Raw genomic sequence first — 13376 nt, 5'->3', positions numbered from 1 at the left:
TTTTACTATTAAAAGTTAATACTTTTTTTCCTTTTTTTATTGAATTTCAAAAAGAATTAGAATTAAAATCGCAAGTCCCAGCATTTATTTGATAAATGAGTCCAAGGTCAATACTTGCACAGCACAATCTCTAAAAGTTACAGAAAGGTTACAAGGCTAAGGCTATATATGTACTTTAAAATTTTAAAATAGCAAAGTTAACCATAGTTAGTTTGAAAATATAGATTTTTTTTAATATAGAATATATTTATAAATATAATTATAAATGGGATATTTTTATAAATCAGTTTTTAAAATGGGACATATCAGTAAAATACCCAAAAAAAAAAAACTTTTACAATTCTTCTTTTATAATTTTTTTTTTAAAAATGACAAAGAAAAAACAATGTATTTATAAGAATCGAGAGTTGAAGCGTGACATTCAACTTTGAAACTTGGTAATATCCGTTTCTCCCTCCCAGACAAACTCCCCTCCGTGTCTCAAGAAGATCTAAAAACAACACCTCTCTCTCTCTCTCTCTCTCTCTCTCTCTCTCTCTCTCTGTCTCTCTCCCCTCTTCTACTTTCCTCTTAATAATACATATACACAACATACAATTACTTCCACACATATATTACACCCCATATATTTGTGTCAGTTAACGCTTTCTTTTATTGGTTTTGGGGTGAATGTGTTGAAACAAGAGACATGCCGGCCACTTTCCCGGCGATCTTGGCATTGTTCTTGGCAATTATATTGCCGGCAGCGTTTGTATTAAGCACTGGATTCCCGGCAAGTCTTACATTGGAGAGAGCTTTTCCGACAAATCATAGGGTTGATATAAGTACACTCTGGGCCCGTGATATGGCTAGGCATGGCAGAATCTTGAAATCTTCTGATGATCAAATTATCGATTTTTCGGTCCAAGGAACTTATGATCCCTACCTTGTTGGGTAATATATTCTCTTCTCTCTTTTTCTCATTATACATGCATTATGCATATACATTGTTTATTTGTTTGTTCATGCATGGCGATTTATCATGTCATTGTACTTTTTGGTTTCTTGATGTTCTTGATTTTAGTTGTTTATGTTCTAGGGTCTTGTAATCTTGAATTGGATTTCGATTTCTACATGCATGCAATTTTATTGAATAATAATTGGAGTTCCACTAAATTTATATGCTGGACAAAATTAAGCTATTAAAGTACTATTAGTGATACAATTATGAAATCAGGAACTGTTAAAGTTCTCCTAATTTGGTGTTCTGTAAATGTTTAGACATACAAATTGTTGGAGTAGGAAAGTGGAGTACATTCACACTGATTGATACTTTGTTACTTCTATTGCACATTAGGAAAATTCATAAAAATGCTCTTTTTATTTAAATTTTGTGCCCAATACTCCGAGTGATGTTTTTGCTTTTGGTGGCTGTGATCTGTTGACCTTGGTGTTTAGCTTATTGTAAAGGCTGATTCATTCTAGCCTGGGAGTTAACTTGCATTTTGCTTTATTGTTAAGTAGGGGGTTTATTTAGTATGAGCTTGAATTTGGTTATATTCGTTATTGGTGGCATCTCTCTTATGTATGCATATAGGGATCAATGAATTTCAGTTCTTCAAAATGACGTTAATCTCACTGGGTTTTAGTTTTCATTAGGAAATACAGGGTAATCATAATCTAGGTGAACCAAAAAACTCATCCTCTGAGTTTTTTGGTTCAGCTACAAGTATCAATATGTCTCCTCCTTTAGATTATGTGTGTTGTGCACAACGTTTTCTTTCCATGTTTTTTTGGATGGATGATGTTCTCAAAAAGATTTAACTTCTTTTAGAGACTTGATCAAGTTGCAATAAGAGCTTGTATCGCTTTAATATGTATTAAAATATTTGTTTTTGACATGTGTGCTCCTCTATAGGCTTTATTTTACAAGAGTTCAGTTGGGTTCTCCCCCAAAAGAATTCTATGTGCAGATAGATACAGGAAGTGATGTCTTGTGGGTTGGTTGCAGGCCCTGTGACGGTTGCCCTAAATCAAGTGGACTCCAAGTAAGTCCATTGTTCTTAATATATTCCTTCTCTGGTTAACAAAACGAATGGACCAATTTTTGTTCTGTCTTCATTTACATATACCTTATTTCCTCAGATTGAGCTTGAACCCTTTGATCCTTCATCTTCATCGACAGCTTCTGTGATCAAATGTTCAGATGATAGATGTGCTCTTGGAGCTCAAACTTCTGATTCTTACTGTTCAAGTGACAACAATCAATGCATTTATTCATTCCAGTACGGAGACGGAAGTGGCGCTTCAGGTTTTTATGTGGCGGACATAATGCATCTTGATACAATTGTTAGGGATTCTCCAACTTCAAACACTTCAGCTAATGTTGTCTTTGGGTAAGCTAATGTTGTCTTTGGGTAAGCTAGAGTGAACCCCTAATGATGAAGAAGGTATCATCTGCTTACTGTGTTGATTAATCTTAGTTTCCATGGTTGCATCTTGTAACAGTTGTAGCACGACACAGACTGGAGACTTATCGAAGCCAGATAGAGCAGTTGACGGGATATTTGGTTTTGGACAGCAGAGCTTGTCTATCATCTCACAACTTTCTTCCCAGGGAATAACTCCAGATGCTTTCTCTCATTGTCTGAAAGGAGGTGAAAGCGGTGGTGGAATTTTGGTTTTTGGTCAGATTGTGGAACCAAATCTTGTTTATACTCCACTTGTCCCATCACAGTATGTTTCCTTAATCGCAATACTGCCGTCTCATTTAATTATTGTCACTTTTTTAATTTGGGAAAATTTAGAGCTTCATCATACCTCACTTCCGTTTCTATCTGAATTCAGTTGGACCCTTAATTTAATGTTTTACATATAATAATGGAAAGTTTTAACCAAAAGTTGCGTAGTTGTCAAATGCAATTTCCCACTAGCTTAAATATAAGTTATTAGCTAATATATATGATTGCATGAATAACTTGGACATAAAATCGATGCTTCCTGTACTTGACCACCTCACTACAGCTGTAAATCTTCAGGCATCCTTCAATCATAAAATAGGTTTCCTCTTCTAGCAGCTCTGGTTATATGTATGTGTTATTTAATACATCATCACTGCGTGTAATTTGTTTCTGAAACTTCGGCATCAGTGTTCCTATTTTTGTTGCTACCAAATAAACTTCTGCCTAACTAGAATCATATGCTTGAAGCTTCATAATGGGCATCGACCTGGTAGAAAACTGAGTTCACCTTTCTTTTCAGGAGACTTGATAATAGTATAAATTCTGAATTACATGATTTGGATCCTAGGACATCTAGTCATGTCCTATTAATTAAAAAAACCCCACTCTGCATAATATCAAATCGATATTCTTGATAATAATAATCCCACATAGCAACCAATTTTTTGCCGCCAACATCTTCAACGATTTTTTCTGAAGGTCAAACTTAGATAAATAAATGTATACAGGGTTTAATGCATGAAAATCCCCTTCACATGACATATCAGAACAAGGGGAACTTTAAGTTATGAAGTTATCTAATAGGAAATATAACTTCAATGAGTAAATTTTAATTTTGTAAGAATCTAATTTCTATGGCACGGTGGATTGGAAAATGCATCACTGTGAACTAAAATGTGCTTCCTAGACTTTCAGAGAGAGAGAAGCAAAAAAGAAAAGAGCAAGGGAAGGAAATTTTGATACTTTCTTCATTCTTCACTAACTCGTGAGCACGGGTAGCAAAGAAAACTTTGATACTTTCTCTCTGCTTCTTTTCTCAACTCAGAAGCATGGTATAAACAAATATCTTTGCAGCATCTCAACTTTAACATAGCAAATAACCATGTATATGAAATTTTCAGGCCACATTATAATTTGAATCTGCTAAGCATTTCTGTCAATGGGAAGAAGTTACCAATTGATTCATCCGTATTTGCAACATCAGACAACGGAGGTACCATTATTGATTCGGGAACAACACTAGCTTACCTTGTAGACGAAGCTTTTGATCCATTTGTTGATGCTGTAAGAAGAGACTAAATAATGTTTAATCTCTCTCTCTCTCTCTCTCTCTCTCTCTCTCTCTCTCTCTCTCTCTCTCTGTGTGTGTGTGTATGGTTTGGTGTGACTGTGTCATGTGTGTGAACACGAGCATGCCCGCTTACCTTCTATTACATGCTTGATAGCAAGACAGTAACTATTAATTATTTTTAACTTTGATGCGAGTTATGAGTAGTAACTAATTTTCTTTTACTATCTGGCGCATGCAGATTACAGAAGCTGTCTCACAATCGGCAACCCCTGTCGTTTCTAAAGGAACCCAATGCTATTTTATCACTTCAAGGTTCTTCCTAACATTTGTCATAATATGAATGAATCATCTTCAAGACAAGTTTAGTCCTTTGAGACTCCACTGTTTGCTTCTCAATTTAAAATGTGCAACATTCTTATTCCAGTGTTTCTGAAATATTTCCTACGGTTAAATTCAACTTTTATGGAGGTGCACCATTGACTTTAAAACCTGAAGACTATCTTCTGCAGCAAAATTCTGCAGTAAGTTCATCTTAGATTCACAGTGCATCAATTGTACTAGATTTTGGAATCCCTTTTATTTGGTTTACATCCTTGTTCGTCCCTGCAAAAATGCTGGTTAATGTCTATTACACGCAAAAAATTTCTCACCCGTCTATAAAAGGTCATCAATTTTGCGAATAAGGAGTTTCCAGTGGCCTGTAGTCTCTCATACCTCCCCGCCCCCAAAAAAAAGAAGAAAGATATGACAGTTACCCGTCATTTTGAGGCATTAATGTATATTTTCAGCTGTATCTGCTTGATAATTTAGTGGTCTTTACTCCTGTGCAAAGTTCCAGCTTTGGCTCTTGGGTTGGTTGCAATCAGCATATTGAGTTGAACATAATGATCTTTCTGAAATAATATATTCTTAGCTTATCGGAAAAATTTCTCCATCATATCCACCATTTAGTATGAATTTAACTCAAACTGTTGCTCCCAAAACAGGCATTGATTTGTTTTCATGTAGTTTTGGAATTCATTTTCATATATATGAATAGCTCAGATTCAGCGCTATAGACCAAAACTCATAATATGGTATTATGCAGGAAGGTGCTACAGCATGGTGCATTGGCTTCCAGAAGATGAATGGTTCAACAATTATAGGAGGTATGTAATTCGCTCGTTAGAAAAATATAGATGGTTTTAGTCGTGAAACAAAGATGACCTGATAGCTCTTAATTATTTGATCATTACACTCAAACATCAGAATTATCACACATTTTGCACGTGCATGTGGATTCCTTGAGCAGATATGCATTACTTTGTCTTCATATGTAATCACCGGTTGAATTAGCTATTGCTTTGTACCGATATTTTGTAGTTGTAAAATACTGTATATAATTGAAACCTGCTAGAGTGGCTTCTTGTTTGATAGAACTCTAAACTTGCTTTTCAGTATGCAGCTACTGCAGTAACACCCCCCCCCCTCAATATACAAACAGGGACTCAATTTCTCTCTTGGTGCGCAGACCTTATCCTGAAAGACAAAATCATTGTTTATGATCTTGGTGGCCAGAGGATTGGATGGGCTGACTATGATTGTATGTTTCCAACTAGTGATTCTGCCCTTTTGTATTCAGATAAATTGGGAAGTAACTTTATTCTGTGTTTTTATAAAATCTATCGATGCGATTGAACACTTTATCAGGTTCAATGCCAGTTAATGTATCAACAGCTCGAAGCCCCAAGAAAAATGGGATTTTCAACACAGGACCTTTTAGTGGAAGCAGTTCACAACGAGATACTTCTTCAAGGCCAATTACCCTCGGCATATTATTTTCGGTATTGCACATATTTGTACTCTTCAGTTTCACCTGTTTGTAACATGAGTTGCAAGTTCAAGAAGCTATACAGAAGTCCATTCTTTATTCTTTGGGACACAAAGTGTACCCTGCCGGCTGCCAGCCAATAATTTTATAACTTGGGTAACTGCCCTCAGTACAAGTTCATTGGTGTATCTAATTTAGGAGAGCGGATATGCACTTCAAACTGATGAGAAATCTAAAGAGGTTTCTCTTGTATAGTATACATACAAGTTACAGGATCATTACATTTGACTGGCACTTATAGAAATATATAAGTATTGGCTGTCAACATATCGAGTTCGAATTTTTACATGAATTCCATTGGATCTTTAAATTTTTATGCTCAAGTTCAATGTTCATTTACATATCACTACATCGAATAAGAAATTAAGCGTGTTTATCAGTTATTACTTAGAGTTTGTTTATTAATTATTACTGGTGTCAACGTCATGTAACATGACATAATATCTTTGAGAGAAAAGGTAGAGAGTCAAACGATGTTCTGTGATTAATATGAGCAGCTGCAGCAAGGGAAGTAGATAGTAAACCTAGATTGTGTATATGCTGGATTAACTGAAATAGTGCAATCAGATGTTTACTGCTTCATAAAATTATTTAATTGATGACACTATGACAGAAACCCCAACTCTTATTTGATTACAGAAAGAGCATTGCATCCTAGGACAAACTTAAAGGAGTTAAAAGAAGTTCAGTTGCGGCAGCTATCACCTTGCATAATCTACAAATCTTCATGATCAAATCTTCATAATCTACTTGCATAGTTCACTTCAGTTTTCTTCTTTTCTTGTAAACTTGCATGTGCAGTTTTGCACTCCAGATTTTCACTGCATATGACTTTTGCCCTGTATGACAAATCCCGGTCCAGGCATTTGCATTTACAAAGGTATGTCTACTCTGTCGCACATTTTCAAAAGATCTGAATGTATTCTATCACCTCCCAACTCGGAACCAGTAGCCCCAGCAGCAATACGAAGTACATCTTCTATCAGGGCAACATTTCCCATAATGTCAACGTGACCACCACTTTCCAGACCCCTCCCTTCAAGCATACTTGATGGTGGCTTGTGTCGGTATTCCCTTACATATGTAGCGCTCCCTGATGGATTGAACCTAGTTTTTCCTCTCCACCCTTTGGCACACATAAAACCACTACTCAAAACTGGGACACTCTCATCACCATCCACAAAGTATACACCACCCTTTAAGCAGCTGTCACTTCCATCTGCAGAGTTATCGATTCGGAACGGAATGCCCTTGTGCCTATCGGAAGATGAAATCTTGTAAACATATGACCTTTCAGTAGGAATCCCCACGCCGTACATACTATAAGTCTCCATATCAGGAGCATTGGGTAACCTGAAAACAGAGATGTTTTTAGTACTGATCAATTTTTTGGAGGAATCCGCAGAAAGAGAATTGGTGGAAAAGTGTGACATATCTGAGGGACCAATAAATCGGGAATTAGAAGGCATGTGAGAAATGAAGGAAATCCAGAGATTAGACAAGAACACAAGAAAAACTTAGTAAAACCAGAAACTTTACAATGTGAAGCTCACCAAAAATTTAAAAATAATTATAAAATTTACTTAAACAAGTAATTACTTGTGATTTTCACAGGAACTAATATTAGAAAAAATGTAATTAGTTCTGGGCAAAGAAAAAAATCAGTATAAAATTAAGGGGAAATGTATGCTTCCTTGAATTTAGAGGTTAACTGCCATTTTACCAGGTTACAACACTTACACGGTCTCAAGTGGATTTGACCAATATTTGTGATGATTATATTTTGGATCTTCAAGATTATCAGCTATACCATGGGAATAGTGAGACTCGGCACGTTGCATCATTTTCGGAGCCACATATCGAAGAAGATCAACAAGATCTGTAGTTGTGTATACTTTGTTTTCTGCAATTTTCCAAAAGCTTTCTCGGCTCATTTCATCGTACTCTGTCCAGAATTCTCCACGCGATGCATTGGAATTTGAGGAGGTACTTGCATGCATAAACTCCTGTCAATAGAGTGTATGAATAAGTGGAACTTCAGCTGCAATATTTCCATACTCTAGAAAGTAATATCCAATATTATTTGGAGAGAGAAATGAGTTTTATGTATTATGCAAGATGTTTAAAAAAAATATCAGACAGTGGATGATCCAATTATATGGAGATACAAGGTAAAGGGTGTACCTTTGAATAGGTAGGAAGCTGTGAAGAAGGTGCTTCTGATGCTTCCTTCCCGAAGGAAATTATTCTTCCATATTTCTTTGGGTGTTTTATTTGAAATTGGCTCTTATCTTTACTGCTTTTAGTATTATTTTCTCTTGACAATGCTTGCAGGTGTCTCTTCCTTTCTGAATCACAGTCGTACCCTTCTTCAGGAGACCAATCCGAATTGCCCCAGACGGTCTCTCCTCCTTTTGGTAACAATGAGACAATGGAATCCCATGTTCGCGATACCCTCATAACATGTTCTATGGTCTGAAGTCCCAGAAATTCAGATTCTAGAAGACCAGAAGCCATTGCTCTGCAACCTCAAATGAATTTTGGAAACTGATCACTATCAAAATTATCCCGAAACAAAAAAAATATTTGGTCATGAATATGTCATTTTTCTTTGTGTGTGTGTTGGAAGCTGGTTGCTATAAAAAATTATCTTAAAATTAAAAATATTTGGTCCTACGAGTATGTCATTTTTTTGTGTGTGAGGTGGAGCTGCTTAGTAATCACAGAAACAGACATCATCCAGCTTTCCAAGTATATTGAACTAAGACTTGACAGCATGAACATGGTAATTTTCTTTCTCACTTCAAATCATCATGTTGTTTGCAAAAAAATTAATATGATATGTCAGGGACTGCCACATCTCAATTCTTGGAGGTCAAATAAATATAGTCTTTGCCAGAAAGAATTCAATACCTTCAGTATCACACTTCATCCACAGTTAAAAAGTCACGGTTGCTCACTACCATCTATTTTATTATTAGTCCAACATCCTTAGTTAGTCATTTAACTTTCACAAAATTGGTCCACCGTGCACACTTTAATTCAATTATGCCGTTCTAAAATAGAAAAATGCGAGTTCGACCCCGGGCAGATGAGACACTGACCTGATGAGAGAAATATCCTTTCCCTCTGCAGACAAAATAGTACTGAAGGCCTTCGGAACACCAAGAAATGTTGGTCCAATATTTACCACTGCTTTGATGTGCTTAGCACACCAATCCGAACCTCCTCCACCTCCCATTGGAGCAGGTGACTCGACCCATTTCAGAAAGTGGAGGAAATAAACTGCACCCATTGAATGGGGAAAGACTACCACTTTCTTATCTCCATTTGTTGCGTACATCATTTCAATTTGGACCTTCAATCTACTAAGAGAACGGTCCCTGACCTGTTCACAAACATTATAAAACTGATTCAGAGTTATGCATAATAATATTAGTGCTTTAAATGAGACATACTGACAGTCATGATTCAAAACATTCTATATAAGGCGAGCACGCCGAGCAGATGACGTCCTTGGCTTGAGGATTTACATGGAAATGTAAAGGGCTAAAATTTCTACTTGAGGCATATGCGAGCACAAGCACAGTGAATCATGTAGGAAGAAGAAGTAGACCAATCAGGCAAATGATAATTCATGCATTTGATACAGATGTCAAATGCAATGCAAAAATGCAATGCATGAATTATTTAAGCTTTATACTTCTTAATGCTTCCACCGGGAGGAATAATATGATTGATTATATTATTTGCCTATGCTAACAAAAGCATAATATAACACAAATGCTATGAATCAACCAATTTTTTTTTACAAATTTAAGTATATAATAAAACACTAAAATGTAACTTAAGATGTTAACAACAGAAATAGGCGATACCTCTGTATTCTGGAAAGAGAGCCTCCAATCATATGCAGCCATGTACATATTTCTATCCTCGTAACCAATTTGTGCCAAATTTTCAATTAAAATAGCCCACACAAAATAACCTGGAGCAAAATAGTCAGCTGCAACTAATCCTGGAACAGGACGAACTCGGATTCCTGGTGGATCAAGACCAGTTTCATAATGCAAAGAGAGATGCTCCATCCAACACACAGGCCTGCAAAAAAGATCAGTTAAGGTTTATTTACCATAAGCCAATTCTGTTTAGACAAAAAACATCATCTGATACTTTAACAAAATTTCACCTCCTAAAGATATCAGTGAAGCCACTGCCCCAACCACCCCAAAGACGCTTACGAAACAAAGGTTCAGCACAAGGTTTCCCTTCCCAAAGCTCAAGGCCTCCTGTAATAATGCCAGGTACCAAAACAACAGGGTGGTTTGCAACCAAACCTTCACGCTTAAGCCGTGCCCCGGGAATTTCAGGTCCTTTAAGTCCAGGCAAACTTACAGGAACAATGTACAACAACAACAAGAGTAGCCATGAGGTAGTACACATACAACCAATTATCCAACAACAATTATCTACACATTTCCATACCATAGGCTTCTGCCTCTTGATCCTACTCTTCTTAATCTTTTCAAACACTTTCTCACCACTTGATACAACAGCCTCATCATCTTTCTTATCACTCTCAGGGGCTGGAAAGGATTGTTTCTTTTCAGAAGTTACATATGATTTACAACCCAACAAAGAAGAAAACTTTAAATGCTCAAATATAAATAATCTAAGGAATCTAAGCAATGAAGCTAATGAAACCATGGCAACTTTTAACTTAGAGCTATTCATTACAGCACTAGAACTTTTATCACTTGAATTGTACTAGAAATCAAGAAGAACAAAAACACATCGTTAGACAGAACCAAGAACTTTACTAACATAAATCGAAATGAAGAAAATGTAACATAAATCGAAATGAAGAAAATGTAGTAAACAAAAAATAAAGAGTTGAGGACAGCAAGCATGAACATAAAAGGGAGGAGAAACCGATGTAATATAGGTGAGTAAACAGGTTAAGATGTAAGAAATATGTGGTGCTAATTGCAAACTCACGTGGGTAAGAACCAAAAGTATGGAGTTGTCAGATAGGATGAGCATTAAAATATACTCCTGTATTAAAAACATGGTATCCAACATATATACAGAGACAGAAACAGCAGCAAAAAGAGGAATCAACTTGCTCTTGGTAATTTATAGACTTGTGTTGTAGTGAAGAAATAGTAAATATAATGGACATAAAATCAAAAAAAAAAAAAAAAACAAGTGCTTATTACCCTCAGGCACTTTTTCTCTACGTAAGACGCCTGTTTTGTTCTGCATGCAAAACCTCCCTGGGTAGTCACCCAAATAATTTTTCACCTCTAGTCTTTTTTCCATTTTAATTTTATTTTTGCCTTTCTCAACAGAAAGAAAGAAAAAACATGATTCAGAATAACACAGTTAAAACGACATGTTATTATACTGAATAAAAAAAAATAAAATTCCGAGAATGTAAAGATGAATCATGAAATTGAATTAGACTTCATTTCTTCAATTACATAATAGAATCGAGTATAGTTGATGAAGTCATGGTTATTACATACTTGAAGTCGAGTTGAATGAAATGAAAATATTTTGTGTTCGACCTTGACTAATAACTGAAGAAGTATTTTTGTGGTGTTTGAACTTTACTAATAATAAGTGGTGTGGAAGCATTTTTCGTGACACGGAACAACAATACGGGAAAACATTCACCTTTTTCACATGGGTGTCTTGGTAACCCTTTCATAAATCTGTGATATTTGGTGTTTTCCCTGAGATTCTTACAGTGAAAAATTAAGGGGAAATTTGTACATATTCTACAGTCTTGACTCTGCTACAACTGTATAGTAGAGGAGTATGAATAGTAAAGTAATGGAGAAAAGAAAGCACACATTACGAGAAAACACACAGAAATCCAAGTAAAGCACTAGGAGGAGGGAGAGCAGACGTGGACCAGGACAGGACAGAAGAAGGATGAGATATTTGTAATGACATTCTTTTTTTTTTCTTTAAGGATTTAATATTGCAGTCTGCAGTGCTGGATGGATAGTTTGTTCTTGCAGCTGGCAAGTGGTGAAGGTGATGCTGCTGCTGCTGCTATATTGGCATGGGACTTGGAATTTAACGGTCGGGAATGGTGTTTGTTTTTCTTTCTTTCTGCTCCTGCTGTCCAAACTATACAGATGACCACATGCTAATATGTGCTCTTGTTTCGACATTTTACTGCAGGCATGAATGCAGCAAATAAGTTATTCTCTGCTAAAATCGTTAACTAGTGTTTTCTCTTTACCTAAACAGCAATTTATCTAATGTGTTGAAGGTTTAATACAGTCAGGTCCAACTTTACCGTACATTTTTTGATCCAACGGTAACAGAGTCGTTAATCATAACAAAATCTACAGAGATCTAAATCCTTCCTTCAGTGGCATATTTATTTAAGTGGCTTTAACCATCTTTTAAGAACTCTTGATCTCATTACATAATCTGACTTTTACGGTATGAGATGCAATCATGCAGAGGTATTAAAATATGCTCAACTCTTAAAACAAACAAGTAGAATTAGGACAAAAGCATAATATATACAGATGGAATCTTTTACATGGTAATACAAAGACCCTCTGTTAAAACTCAACTTGAATCTCAATTCACTTTACTTTCCTGCTTAAAATTAGGTATTTCATAAATTATTTTTCACTGAAAGAGGATCAGAGAAGCCAACAAAGCTTAACAATAATAGAGAAAGAGAACGCATCTGTAGGGATCACAAGATAACTAAAGGATGTGGACTCTATTTATTATGTACATCTATTTTCGAGCAAAAAAAAAGTCAGGTTCTTTCATTTAGTAATGGTTATTTTTATGTGATTTCCCCTGTAATAATTAATTGTATAACTTGCTACCATAGACTCAAATGCTGTTGCCATGAAAGTTTACCAACAAAATTTTGAAGGCCAATTCATGGCTTCCAGGAAGCTATTAACAGCATGTCTAATAAGTAAATGCCAAGCTCTAATATTTCATTTAGTTTATTTGTAGCTTATAAGCAATAAATGTAGATGGCCCTCGGGCTTCAAGGGCTTTTACATAATAACTAACAAATAGCAACTCTGATCACAAATAATAATTCTGAAGGATAGACTGGTTAATTCTGTACATGACATTTGTAAGGTATTGAGCAACTTGCTAATGATTTAAAAATGACTATTTAAAATTTTAAGCTAAAAGATTAATTCATTAGTAAACTTGGACCGAATTATGCCAATTTATACTAAAACTGTGCATACTAGACTCTCGTATTAATTCCAAATTATACTAAACCACTTCTTAACATATTTAGATTTAACAACAACCCTTAACTTCAGATTTCCATTTGGATGGAAAGAAATAAAGATTAATATAATGAAAGCTCATATGAATGGCAAAGCATATATTCTAGATGGGAGGCACTAAATTTAATTAACTAGCTATAGTTAAACATTTAAAGCAATCGAAACAAATATTTTGGTGATGATCTGCTCTTCATGCCATG

At 35.6% G+C, this 13376-nt stretch overlaps 2 protein-coding genes across 8 annotated transcripts; one reads left to right on the top strand and one right to left on the bottom strand.

The window, feature by feature from the left end:
* The first annotated feature begins 433 nt into the window (after positions 1-433).
* Positions 434-6167, top strand: LOC141666792 (aspartic proteinase 39-like). Of its 4 annotated transcripts, none has more exons than XM_074472988.1 (10): positions 434-933; positions 1898-2027; positions 2125-2375; positions 2488-2715; positions 3842-4004; positions 4250-4323; positions 4436-4532; positions 5099-5159; positions 5449-5593; positions 5701-5839. In XM_074472988.1, exons 1-9 carry the CDS (start codon positions 689-691, stop codon positions 5553-5555), a joined length of 1356 nt encoding a protein of 451 aa, XP_074329089.1. In that variant the 5' UTR covers positions 434-688; the 3' UTR covers positions 5556-5593; positions 5701-5839. The 4 variants fall into 4 exon arrangements, with proteins under 4 accessions (XP_074329089.1, XP_074329088.1, XP_074329086.1 ...); XM_074472987.1 differs by having other exon boundaries at positions 435-933; positions 1991-2027; positions 5495-5593; positions 5701-6167; XM_074472985.1 differs by having other exon boundaries at positions 436-933; positions 5495-5593; positions 5701-6167.
* Positions 6168-6436: 269 nt separating this feature from the next.
* LOC141666791 (putative phospholipid:diacylglycerol acyltransferase 2) lies at positions 6437-13193 on the bottom strand. Of its 4 annotated transcripts, none has more exons than XM_074472980.1 (8): positions 11561-13193; positions 11101-11220; positions 10071-10467; positions 9760-9982; positions 8986-9269; positions 8066-8402; positions 7622-7887; positions 6437-7234 (listed from the first exon to the last, which is right to left on the bottom strand). In XM_074472980.1, exons 1-8 carry the CDS (start codon positions 11592-11594, stop codon positions 6754-6756), a joined length of 2142 nt encoding a protein of 713 aa, XP_074329081.1. In that variant the 5' UTR covers positions 11595-13193; the 3' UTR covers positions 6437-6753. The 4 variants fall into 4 exon arrangements, with proteins under 4 accessions (XP_074329081.1, XP_074329082.1, XP_074329083.1 ...); XM_074472981.1 differs by lacking the exon at positions 11561-13193 and having other exon boundaries at positions 10071-10271; positions 10367-10467; positions 11101-11238; XM_074472983.1 differs by having other exon boundaries at positions 6931-7234; positions 7692-7887.
* Positions 13194-13376: the final 183 nt, after the last annotated feature.

Source organism: Apium graveolens, chromosome 6, assembly GCF_009905375.1.
Source record: "Apium graveolens cultivar Ventura chromosome 6, ASM990537v1, whole genome shotgun sequence".
NCBI lineage: Eukaryota > Viridiplantae > Streptophyta > Magnoliopsida > Apiales > Apiaceae > Apium > Apium graveolens.
The sequence above is the reverse complement of the archived record's forward strand: the minus strand, read 5'-3'. Positions and strand labels throughout refer to the sequence as shown.

Excerpts from the sequence above, each read along its gene's own strand:
- LOC141666791 (XM_074472980.1), bottom strand. The coding sequence starts at position 11,594 with ATGAAAGGGTTACCAAGACACCCATGTGAAAAAG. Across the intron at positions 8,403-8,985 it reads AAGGATATTTCTCTCATCAG|AGCAATGGCTTCTGGTCTTC; the intron begins GTCAGTGTCTCA and ends TTGAGGTTGCAG. Across the intron at positions 7,888-8,065 it reads AGCTTCCTACCTATTCAAAG|GAGTTTATGCATGCAAGTAC; the intron begins GTACACCCTTTA and ends CTCTATTGACAG.
- LOC141666792 (XM_074472985.1), top strand. The coding sequence starts at position 689 with ATGCCGGCCACTTTCCCGGCGATCTTGGCATTGTTCTTGGCAATTATA. Across the intron at positions 2,716-3,841 it reads ACTCCACTTGTCCCATCACA|GCCACATTATAATTTGAATC; the intron begins GTATGTTTCCTT and ends TGAAATTTTCAG. Across the intron at positions 4,533-5,098 it reads TTCTGCAGCAAAATTCTGCA|GAAGGTGCTACAGCATGGTG; the intron begins GTAAGTTCATCT and ends GGTATTATGCAG.